Consider the following 13095-nt stretch of genomic DNA (forward strand, 5'->3'; position numbering starts at 1 on the left):
TAATTGGGGATGCAACAGCAGTCCCAACACCTTACCGCTTCTATCCCTGGCTATCAGTGGAGCCTTATTTGCAGCAAAACAGTTAATTCAGCCTCATTTACTGCCTTTAAAAAAAACATAGCTGATATGGCAGACTTGTTTAAACAAATGTGGTTTCTACTGACAATTGAGATGTACTAACTATGGAATAAGGGGACGACAAGCGGATAAGAGGCAATCCATAATTTTGAGTGTTCTTCCTGTACACCAAGTCAGAACCATAGGATAAATAAAGGGCATATAAGCAGACAATGAAAGCCCTTACAATATTCAATTTCTCTAAAACAGGTTATTTTATTTAACTAGGCAAGTCAGTTAAGAACAAATTCTTATTTTCAACGACGACCTAGGAACAGTGCCTTCTTCAGGGGCAGAATGACAGATTTTTACCTTGTCCGCTTGGGGATTCGATCTTGTAGGCTTTCGGTTACTAGTCCAATGCTCTAACCACTAGGCTACCTGCCGCCCCCCATTATATGCTACATGTGCACCACCAAGTCAGAACAGTAGGCGAAATTAAGAGGGGAAAGTAGACCAAATTATTGGGGGGGGGGGTACATGGGCTACTAACAGCTTACTACACAACATACACATATAATTGCTTTCTTAGCTACAGTATACATATCTCCCTGGCATATTACATAATTTATGCAGCAGCATACAAGACATTTTTGGACTCACCTTGTTGTGCTCACTTGACAGAAAGGTGGCGCAACAGTCTTGTGGGCATAATTTGTCATCTAACTTTTATCAAAGTCTGTTATTCTCTGGATGTACAGTGCATTCAAGACAACTGGGAACTATGGGAAAAAAACAAGGTCGAATCATGATGACGTCAGTGATCTTCAGGTCGTAGCTCTAAAAAGGCCAGAGTTCCCCACTTACAATTCCGAGTTGGATGACCGTTAAAAATGTATTTACCCAGTCGGAGCTCGTTTCTTCCTGAGTTCCCAGTTGTCTTGAACTCACTGAAGTCAGATTTCCCAGTTCTGAGTTAACAGTTGTTTTGAGCAGTGCAGAAATCATGCTTGATTGACAGCATGGCCAATGTTGAATGTTTATAATTTTAAGCTTGCAAAAGAGACCCTTAAACTGAGAATTGGGACCACACTCCCACGCCACTGAATAGCAGGCTAGTGATTGCTTTGCCATGCTAGCAGATATCCACTAATTCCTTACAAACCACTCATTGTTGAATTTGTGATTTCCAAGTTGTTGCGTAATGTTTATGTCTAATGGCAGATGAGCACCGATACGTTTTATCTCTAATTTCTCTTCATTATTTCTCTTCATCTGACAAAGATTAAAAAGGATTTGCCAGTAGATTGTTGACTTGATTCATGAGGAGGACTGCAATCTAAGATTTTGAAAGTATGATGTTGACATCCGTCCAATCAAAGCTACTGTAGATATAACGGGATTTGACGTCAAGTTATCTGTGGCCAATGACATTGAGCCTTCTTGGATGGGCACTTCTAATGTAACTCTATGGCAGCACCCAAGGGGCGTGAATTTTTTTAAGTTTTAGCTCTAACCTTAGATTTGGCAGTGACATAGTCCACATGAGTGACAGAACGCTTAGTTAATCACAATGCAAATGGAGAACATTACCAACCCCTCCATATTTCCCGCTGGCTGCCCCACCACCACAGAAAACACTAAGCTAGGTTGAAACACCTGCATTTTGGAGCTGCCTTACTCAAGAAAGCAAAAAAGAGACCATGTTTGTATGGAGGCTTTATTGAGTCAAAGATATATATATTTTACATTGTTTGCCAACTGATATGTGACACCCCCCCCCCCCCCCAAAAAAAATACATGTTTTTGCTAAAAATGTGCTCAAAACAGGTGGGGCTCTGCCCCTTGACTGAACCACAGCATTTCTAAAGTCAGAGGCGCAACATTGCGAGACCTCTGAGAGCGCTTGCGAAACAGACCAGGCCGGGTTTGGGGTTAATGAAGTCATCAAGAGAAGTGAAAATGTCTTCCTTTTTAGTTGTTAATTTTCTCGAAATCAAAAGGCACAACCTAGATTCGAGCAAATGTCTTAAGTAGTTCTAGAGAAGCAGTTTTAGCCTATCTTCAATCTGTACTGTCTTTGGTTACACTTCTTTCTGTTCGGGAGTGTCTCCACGCTTCACTATACCATTTATTTTCTCCAGATAATTTATGATGTAGCACACTGTGTTCAGCCAGACACACGTCGCGTTCAGAACAACTAGGAACTTGGAAAAGTAGTAGGTCAAATCATGACGTCAGTGATCTTCAGGCCGGAATGTTGGAGCTCTAGAAAGAGTTCTGAGTTGTATGACTGTTCAAATCCATTTTTCCCAGTCGGAGCTCATTTTTTTCTCCAGATGTTTTGAAAGCTCGGAAGTCGGACATTTCCAAGCTCCCTGACTGAACAAGGCAACACTTGTAGGCATGACGTCACAGCGACGTTGGCTAGCTAAGCTCATGGCTTGAAACACAACGTTGGGTCTAATGCCGCGTTCAAAACAACTGGGAACTCGGAACTGGGAAACTCTGAAATCTGACTTTCGACTTCAGTGCATTCAAAACAACTGGCAACTCGGGGGAAAAATGAGCTCCGACGTAAAAATCGATTTGAATTGTCATCCAACGTGGAATTCCAACTCGGGAACTCTGACCTCTTTACAGAGCTCTGACTTTACGACCTGAAGATCACTGATGTCATGATTTGACCTCGTATTTTTCTGAGTTCCCAGTCATTTTGAATGTGGCACAATGGTCGTCTTGCGCCGAACTGAGAATGTGCAGGCCGTCAACTCAAACGTTTAAGAAAATATATTTAAACGTGTCAGTTTGTCACTTTCACGAGGTTTGAGTAATAACATGTTCAACTACTTAAGACATTGGCTTGAATCTAGGTAGTGCCTTTAGATTTCGAGAAAATTAACAACTAATGAATCATGTTTTACAACAAAAAAAATGTATATCTCATTGACTTCTCAAACCTCGGCCTGGTCTGTTTGACAAGCGTTCCCGGAAGTCTTGCGATGTTGCGCCTCTAGGTTTAGAAACTGGTGTACCGACACTTGCCTAGGTAGGCCTGTCAAGATCTACCAAAAGGGTTAACCTTTATTGGAGCAGTGGTTAGCAGGTCTTGCCTGCCTACGCGCTAGGAGACTCGGGTTCGAGACCTACAAGGAATATTGACATTCGCAATAATTGCTACAGTAAAAACACTGTATTCATTTATTGTACCATTGCAATTAACTAAATGCTGGTATTACTATATCTACGGTTATACAGTAACTACTGTGGATTTGAACTATGTAAAATCAATTAATAAAAACGGTTTCAACATTTTACCGATATCTGTCAGTGTAAGTGAACAGGCTACAATGAATACTAATGTGCGTGCACCTACAGTTGAAGTCAGAAGTTTACATCCACTTAGGTTGGAGTGATTAAAACTAGTTTTTCAACCACTCCACAAATTTCTTGTTAACAAACTGTAGTTTTGGCAAGTCGGTTAGGACATCTACTTTGTGCATGACACCAGTAATTTTTCCAACGATTGTTTACAGATAGATTATTTCACTTATAATTCACTGTATCACAATTCCAGTGGGTCAGAAGTTTACATACACTAAGTTGACTGTGCCGTTAAACAGCTTGGAAAATTCCAGAAAAGTATGTCATGGCTTTAGAAGCTTCTGACAGGCTAATTTACATAATTTGAGTCAATTGGAGGTGTACCTGTGGATGTATTTCAAGGCCTACCTTCAAACTCAGTGCCTCTTTGCTTGACATCATAGGAAAACCAAAAGAAATCAGCCAAGACCTCAGAATTGTTTTTGTAGACCTCCACAAGTCTGGTTCATCCTTGGGAGCAATTTCATCTGTACAAACAATAGTACTCAAGTATAAACACCATGGGACCACGCAGCCGTCATACCGCTCAGGAAGGAGATGCGTTCTGTCTCCTAGAGATGAACGTACTTTGATGCGAAAAGTACAAATCAATTATAGAACAACAGCAAAGGACCTTGCGAAGATGCTTTAGGAAACAGGTACAAAGGTAATCTATATCCACAGTAAAATGAGTCCTATATCGACATAACCTGAAAGGCCGCTCAGCAAGGAAGAAGCCACTGCTCCAAAACCGCCATAAAAAAGCCAGACTACGGTTTGCAACTGCACATGGAGACAAAGATCGTACTTTTTGGAGAAATGTCCTCTAGTCTGATGAAACAAAAATAGAACTGGCCATAATGACCGTCGTTATGACTGGAGGAAAAAGGGGGAGGCTTGCAAGCCGAAGAACACCATCCCAACGGTGAAGCACGTGGGTGGCAGCATCATGTTGTGGGGGTGCTTTTTTGCAGGAGGGACTAGTGCACTTCACAAAATAGATGGCATCATGAGGATGGAAAATTATGTGGATATATTGAAGCAACATCTCAAGACATCAGTCAAGAAGTTAAAGCTTGGTCGCAAATGGGTCTCCCAAATGGACAATGACCCCAAGCATATTTCCAAAGTTGTGGCAAAATGGCTTAAGGACAACAAAGTCAAGGTATTGGAGTGGCCATCACCAAGCCCTGACCTCAATCCTATAGAACATTTGTGGGCAGAACTGAAAAAGTGTGTGCGAGCAAGGAGGCCTACAAACCTGACTCAGTTACACCACCTCTGTCAGGAGGAATGGGCCAAAATTCACCCAACTTATTGTGGAAGGCTACCCGAAACATTTGACCCAAGTTAAACAATTTAAAGGCAATGCTACCAAATACTAATTGAGTGTATGTAAACTTCTGACACACTGGGAATGTGATGAAAGAAATAAAAGCTGAAATAAATCATTCTCTCTACTATTATCCTGACATTCTTAAAATAAAGTGGTGATCCTAACTGACCTAAGACAAGGAATTTTTACTAGGATTAAATATCAGGAATTGTGAAAAACTGAGTTTAAATATATTTGGCTAAGATGCATGTAAACTTCCAACTTCAACTGTAGGTATTTTAATGAAAGTGTAATGGTCCCATGTACTGTTATAGGCAGAGCTTTTAATTCACATAGTCTACTATTGTACGAAACCTGTACCGTTGTTGTATACCAAATGCCCCAAAGGAAGTGGTTTCGTATTATTCCAATGAGAATCCTGAAAAAGCTAATAGTTATCCAGTAAACCATATATTTTATTGGGTGTCTGAAGGACAAAACAGGAGTCCATAGCCTACTCTGGAAGTTGGAAGTGTTCAAGAAGCCTCTAAAAGATTGACCTATTTAACAAGACCTTCTGTTCACAAACTGTCAATTTTAGGCATATAATGTGCATGGTCATTTTTACACTGAAGCCGGTTTGATGAGACAACCTCACCTATGACATGTTTTTGTAAGTGTAATGTGAAATGAAACCTTAACTTCTCAATTTATTTCAAAAGGTGTAAATATTGTTTAATGCTTATGTACGTACAGTGCATTCGGAAATTATTCAGACCCCTTGACTTTATCCACATTTTGTAAAATTGATTAAATCGTTTTTTCCCCTCAATCTACACACAATACTCCATAATGACAAAGCAAAAACACGTTTTTAGACATTTTTGCAAATGTATTTAAAAAAAAAAATGGAAATATCACATTTACATAAGTACTTTGTTGAAGCACCTTTGGCAGAGATTACAGCCTCAAATCTTCTTGGGTATGACGATACAAGCTTGGCACACCTGAATTTGTGGAGTTTATCCTATTCTTCTCTGCATATCCTCTCAACCTCTGTCAGGTTGGATGGGGAGCGTCGCTGTACAGATATTTTCAGGTCTCTCCAGAGATGTTTGATCAGGTTCAAGTCCGGGCCACACAAGGACATTCACAGACTTGTCCCGAAGCCACTCCTGCATTGTTTTAGCTGTGTGCTTAGGGTCGTTGTCCTGTTGGAAAGTGAACCTTCTCCCCAGTCTGAGGTCCTGAGCGTTCTGGAGCATATTTTCATCAAGGATCTCTGTACTTTGCTTCATTCATCTTTCCCTCGATCCTGACTAGCCTCCCAGTCCCTGCCACAGAAAAACATCCCCACAGCATGATGCTGACCCCATGCTTCACACTAGGGATGGTGCCAGGTTTCCTCCAAAGGTGACAATTGGAATTCAGGCCGAAGAGTTCAATCTTGGTTTCATCAGACCAAAGAATCTTGTTTCTCATGGTCTGAGAGTCTTTAGGTGCCTTTTGGCAAACTCCAAGAGGAGTGGCATGCAAACTCCAAACTCCTTTTACTGAGGAGTGGCATGTCTGGCCATTCCACCATAAAGGCCTGATTGGTGGAGTGCTGCAGAGATAGTTGTCCTTCTGGAAGGTTCTCCCATCTCCACAGAGGAAGTTTATCACAGTCACTATCAGGTTCTTGGTCACCTCCCTGACCAAGGCCCGTTTCCCCCGATTGCCCAGTTTGGCCAGGAGGCCAGCTCTAGGAAGAGTTTGGTTATTCCATACTTCTTCCATTTAAGAATGGAGGCCACTGTGGTCTTGGGGACCTTCAATGCGGCAGACATTTTTTAGTACCCTTCCCCAGCTCTTTGCCTCGGCACAATCCTGTCTCGGAGTTCTACAGACAATTCCTTCGACCTCATGGCTTGGTTTTTCCTCTGACATGCGCTGTCAAGTGTGGGACCTCACATAGACAGGTGTGTGCCTTTCCAAATCATGTCCAATCAATTTAATTTACCACAGGTGGACTCCAATCAAGTTGTAGAAACATCTGAAGCATGATCAATGGAAACAGGATGCACCTGATCTCAATTGAGAGTCTCATAGCAAAGTGTCTGAATACTTATGTAAATAAGCCTGTTTTCACTTTGTCATTATGGGGTAGTGTGTGTAGAGGATTTTTTATTTAATCAATTTTAGAATAAGGCTGTAATGTAACAAAATGTGGAAAAAGTCTAGGGGTCTGAATACTTTCCGAAGGCACTGTATCTCCTCAAAAAATGCTGCGTGTTCTAGCCCTTTAGTTTGAGATGATTTCTCACAGTAAACAAAGTAGATTGATATCCTGTGCATATCTTAATCTCCATTTATTTCAGAAAAGTCAGACCAAGTACAATGAGTCACGTTTGGGAATTTACTGCTCATTGCACAAGTTATCTTTATGATTAAAAGTATCCAAAATTAGAATGTGTACTACCGTACTTTCAAGACCATGTGCAACATCACTCTGACACAATTAAAAACATTCCTTTCCCTTCTTTCATTGAACATTTCAATCCATTCTTTCCTTGACATTCAGACGGTACAGTGGTCTATGCAGAAAGTAAATAAAACAGTTGACCAGCTCTGCATTGGAATCTCTAACATTTATCCTCAGTCATTGCACTCTGTTGAGGCCTACTTAGGGAAGACTAAAAGCAGCATACTAAATTAATTCATTGGGTGGGTTTGAGCCAGTCAGTTCAGTGTCTGAAACAAATCAAAAAGGCAATCAATACAAAGCGCAAGAGACAGTCATGCTTGTGGCTCCCTAAGAGCTTCTAACATATCTGTTCTGTGTGGAGGTGCTTTACTTTCTACTACTTATAAATAACTACTTGTAAATACAACATGCGGACACTCTCCAAGGCTCGGGTTGGCACTACCCTTCAAGCCTGTTTTAGGTGAGGCTAAAAATGAGACAGCACTTTGCATTTGTTAAAAAATGTGATGTAGCATACTCAAGTTATCTCACAAATTATGAATGTGTAAGTCCTTACTGTGAGACAGGAGCCTTGCAGTCAGTGTGCAATTTAACTATTTATAATAATTTAAAAGGCTCACCTTATTGCCATTTCTACTTAGTTATGTTTGTTGAAATTAGTGATCGAGTCATGTAGCCTGCATGTGGAGAAAACCTAAGCAGAACTCACTAGAATGTCATTCACAGTGCCAGTCACCTGCAAGTTAAAACATTTACCCCTCATCCTTTCAGTATTATTTGGAGGTTATCCTCTACGGGATCGGTGTCTCCCCCACGGGGTGGTTGAGCTAAGTAGGCTAATGTGATTAGCATGAGGTTGTAAGTAACAACAAACAAAAAAATACCAGGACATAGACATATCTGATATGGGCAGAAAGCTTACATTCTTGTTAATCTAACTGCACTGTCCAATTTACAGTAGCTATTACAGTGAAAGAATACCATGCTATTGTTTGAGGAGAGTGCACAATTATAAACTTGATTAGGCACATTTTGGCAGTCTTGATACAACATTTTGAACAGATATGTGATTGTTCATTGGATCAGTCTAAAACGTTGCACATACACTGCTGCCATCTAGTGGCCAAAATCTAAATTGTGTTTGGGCTGGAATAATGCATTATGACCTTTCTCTTGCATTTCAAAGATAATACAAAGAAGGGAAAAAAAAGCTTTTCTTGTACCATCTTTTACCAGATCTAATGTGTTATTCTCCTACATTCATGTCACATTTCCACAAACTTTAAAGTGTTTCCCTTTCAAATGGCATCAAGAATATGCATCGCCTTGCTTCAGGTCAGGCAGTTAGATTTGGCTATGTCATTTTAGGCAAAAACTTTCAAAAAGGGGTCGGATCCTAAACAAAAATGCACAGTACAGACTAATACAGATTCAGTACTTCTTCTTGGGACCAGAAACGTAACAAAATCCATGGTTATCCAGATGGGTCAGTGTGAGGAGAGGGAGGGTCTTATGACTAAGAGGCTGAGATGGGGATGGTTCTCACAGAAGCAGGTTGAAGTCGAGGAGGTCGATGCTGGGGATAGGCTCTCTCCAGTAGTTGAAGGTGGTGTACTCTGACAATTCAGCCTCCTGTGCCTCTTGCTGCTTCCTTGTCTTGGCTAAGGCAGCATTCTGTTTCTTGGTGGCCTTCTTGCTCTTCTTGGTTGGCTTGCTGTTGGTCACACCCAGGTCTTCCAGCTCTGACAGGTCCGGGGCTGAGATGGGCTGTCTCCAGTAGAGGAAGGAGTCATACTCACTGTTTGATTTCACCAGCATTTTTACCTGAATGTAAAAGAGGAATGAGGGCAAATTAAAATGAGATTTGGAATCATAGTTTAAAATAGATTAGACATACATACTGCTCTAATCTTAGTCCCCACATATAGTACTTGAATGAAATACTGTATGTCTCTATAATTTCAAATGGCTACCTCATATTTTTTCTTTATTCCAAAAGGACCCCTATACAGTAGATGCCATGGTTAGGAGAACGTTTTGTCTTGACTGACTTTCTCCCATAGCAGAGTTCAGGTTAAGAGAAGTCTATGCCATTACATAAGAACAAATGGGCACAGGATCAAGCCGTTTTTTCTTGAGATACAGATTTAGGTCAATCCTTGTTGCTTATTTAAACCTGTTAGCAAACTAGGTTACATAAGCTTTCTGGTGATAGGTTTTAAAACACAGAACACTAACGTTAAAGTTGTAGGCCTAGATTGCAATAATGTTGAGTCGCACATTTGTGAACATGACCTGATTTGGCATTCCTCATAATCTGATCTAATCTTGAAATGTTTGTGATATACACTATCAGTCAAAAGTTTGGACACACCTATTCATGCAAGGGTTTTTCTTTATTTTTTATACATTGTAGAATAATAGTGAAGAATCATGTAGTAACCAAAAAAGTGTTAACCAAATCAAAATATATTTTGAGATCCTTCAAAGTAACCACATACATTTACATTTACATTTTAGTCATTTAGCAGACGCTCTTATCCAGAGCGACTTACAGTAGTGAATGCATACATTTCTTCTTTTTTTTGTGCTGGCCCCCCGTGGGAATCGAACCCACAACCCTGGCGTTGCACACACAACCCTGGCGTTGCACACACCCTTTGCCTTGATGACAGCTTTGCAAACTCTTGGTATTCTCTCAACCAGCTTCACCTGGAATGCTTTTACAACAGTATTGAAGGAGGGCCTACATATGCTGAGCACTTGTTGGCTGCGTTTCCTTCACTCTGCATTCCAACTCAAACGCAAACCAAATGGGATGGCGTATTGCTGCAGCATGCTGTGGTAGCCATGCTGGTGTGCCTTGAATTTTAAATAAAATCACAGACAGTGTCACCAGCAAAGCACCCCTTCACCATCACACCTCCTCATCCATGCTTCACGGTGAGAACCACACATGCAGATATCATCTGGTCACCTACTCTGCGTCTCACAAAAGACACGGCGGTTGGAACCAAAAATCTCACATTTCGACTAGTCAGACCAAAGGACGAATTTCCACCGGTCTAATGTCCATTGCTAATTTTTCTTGCTCCAAGCAAGTCTCTTCTTCTTCTTATTGGTGTCCTTTAGTAGTGGTTTCTTTGCAGCAATTCGACCATGAAGGCCTGATTCATGCAATCTCTGAACAGTTGATGTTGAGAAGTGTCTGTTACTTGAATTCTGTCAAGCATTTATTTGGCCTGCAATTTCTGAGGCTGGTAACTCTAATGAACTTATCCTCTGCAGCAGAGGTATCTCTGGGTCTTCCATTCCTGTGGTGGTCCTCCTGAGAACCAGTTTTGTCAGTGGTTGATGGTTTTTGCGACTGCACTTGAAGAAACGTTCAAAGTTCTTGAAATTTTCCAGATTGACTGACCTTCATGTCTTTACGTAATGATGGACTGTCGTTTCTCTTTGCTTATTTCAGCTGTTCTTGCCATAATATGGACTTGGTCTTTTACCAAATAGTGCTATCTTCTGTATTCCACCCCTACCTTGTCACAACACAACTGAATGGCACAAAAGCATTAAGGAAAGAAATTCCACAAAGTAACTTTTAACAAGGCACACCTGTTAATTGAAATACATTCCAGGTGACTTCCTCGTGAAGCTGGTTGAGAGAATGCCAAGAGTTTGCAAAGCTGTCATCAAGACAAACGGTGGCTACTTTGAAGAATCTGAAATATATTTTGATTTGTTACTAAAATGATTCCATATGTGTTATTTCATAGTTTTGATGTCTTCACTATTATTCTACTATGTAGAAAATAGTAAAAATAAAGAAAAACCCTGGAATGAGTAGTTGTGTCCAAACTTTTGACTGGTACTGTAAGCATAATACTCTTTGAACATTACTAAGTTAATTGTGACCACATAAATATAGGTTCCCCAAGAGTAAGAGTGCAAACAAGGGCACATTTATGCTATTTTGAAACATCTTATTTTTAGGCTTTGGGGCACCCTCAACATTATATTTCCAGTAATGGGCTACCTGTTTACAACTGCAAAACAGATCTGAAAGAAAATGTGAATGGTGCAAATGTGAATTTCCTAAACCAAATGATAACACAATAAAGTCTAACATTGTTATACAATAACAAGGCTACACACTTCTGTGGTTAAACACACATTTAAACACTCAAAATGATACAGCAATTTAATGTAAAATGCACATAGTGAAAATGGACAACTGAGACAAGATCCTGTTGTGAAAATGCCATTACTGTAGCATGAAATCAATTGTTAAAATACAAGTACTGTAGCATGAAATCAACATTTAGGGCAGAAATGACCCCACCCTGTCAGTAGGTTATGCCATTTTAAATCGGTTAAGGATGATAGTCTATTGGTGGATAAAGGTCCCTGTATCAAGATACTCTATACATTATTTTTTTTATCCTATTAAACAAATCGTTCTTATCCATTAGGTCATAATTTTATGTAGAACGGTCAAATACTGACTAAGAGCGTCACCCGTCCTCAATACGACACCCATGTATATCATATCAAGAGATACAGTAGTACGCTACAGATAAAATTCACCATATGAAGTAGACATAAAAGCCTCAATGGAGTGGTTGACGCCTATGGGGCTTGAGAAATTACAAGCGATTTTTACATTAGTTATTCTTTAATCATGTAAATATAGATTCACACATGACACCTCCGTTTTTGACGGCATGTCATCTGTGCGAATGATGGAGACTATTCCAGAAACTGGGTCATGCAGTCCTAAAAATATCTTAGATAATGTGCCAAGCATAAAATAAAACACGGTAGAGCGTTATCTATCTATCTACCATTGACACTCAGTTCGGAAGCTTACCCGTTTTTAATTGTGCATTTATGATTTTTATTTAACAGGCTAGCCGGCCTTGCCAGCCTAATAGGCAAAATTAGGTTATAGGCTATTGTTTTTAGTTTCTTTCTTATGCCTACTGGGAAAGATAAATTGTTAATTCTAACATTACTATTACAGGAGATATATATATATATATATATATATAATATAAAAATTATATATATAAAAATTAAACATTCAGTATTGTTAGTTTAGTCTACATGTAATTTTGTATCCACTATCCAGCACAGGTGCACTAAATGCAACACCATATCACTAATGTAGGTCACCGACAAGCAGGCAAAATTATGAAAATGCAATTAAAAAACAAATCAATTTACATTTCAACAAGACAATGAAAAGAAAATATTATCTTACGTCTTGAGAAATCTTGGCTGACAAGGCTCCTCTTTGTTTGTCGCTGGGTACGCTCCACTGGGGTATAATAAAACCCGTACGCTCGTGTGAGTGCTGTGGCGATGCTGTAAAATATTCGCGCACAATCTCGCTTTTTCAGAACCAGCCACGCCCACACTCTGTGACGACATACTGCGCGTGCAGTGGGTTTTTGTGACGTAAAATCAAATAGGCTTACTGTTTTATTAACTTAAAATCAAATAGGCCTACTGTTTTATTGACTTAAAATCAAATAGTCCTACTGTTTTATTAACTTAAAATCAAATAGGCCTACTGTTTTATTAATCAAATAGGCCTACTGTTTTACTAACTTAAAATCAAATAGACCTACTGTTTTATTAACTTAAAATCAAATAGGCCTACTGTTTATTAACTAATTATTGTGCAGAAAACATTTTTGCAATTCTTGTACATAAAAAAATAATGTGGGTTGCTATTTAATTATTGCAAAATACAGTCATTTTTGCGAAAGTCGACCAATAATGATTAAGGCTATACCGATAATGTAATAATAATAATGTGATGTAATATAATGATAGGCTAATAAAGTTGGACAATTTACTGATAAATGTTGGGCTATATCATCATCTGATA

At 39.6% G+C, this 13095-nt stretch overlaps 1 protein-coding gene across 1 annotated transcript; it reads right to left on the reverse strand.

The window, feature by feature from the left end:
* Window positions 1-8362: 8362 nt before the first annotated feature.
* LOC106569913 (protein AF1q) lies at window positions 8363-12589 on the reverse strand. The gene is made up of 2 exons (XM_014141647.3): window positions 12463-12589; window positions 8363-9026 (listed from the first exon to the last, which is right to left on the reverse strand). The coding sequence occupies exon 2, from the start codon at window positions 9018-9020 to the stop codon at window positions 8745-8747; it is 276 nt and encodes a 91-aa protein (XP_013997122.1). The 5' UTR covers window positions 9021-9026; window positions 12463-12589; the 3' UTR covers window positions 8363-8744.
* Window positions 12590-13095: the final 506 nt, after the last annotated feature.

Source organism: Salmo salar, chromosome 14 (assembly GCF_965601325.2).
Source record: "Salmo salar chromosome 14, fSalSal1, whole genome shotgun sequence".
NCBI classification, from domain to species: Eukaryota; Metazoa; Chordata; class Actinopteri; order Salmoniformes; family Salmonidae; genus Salmo; species Salmo salar.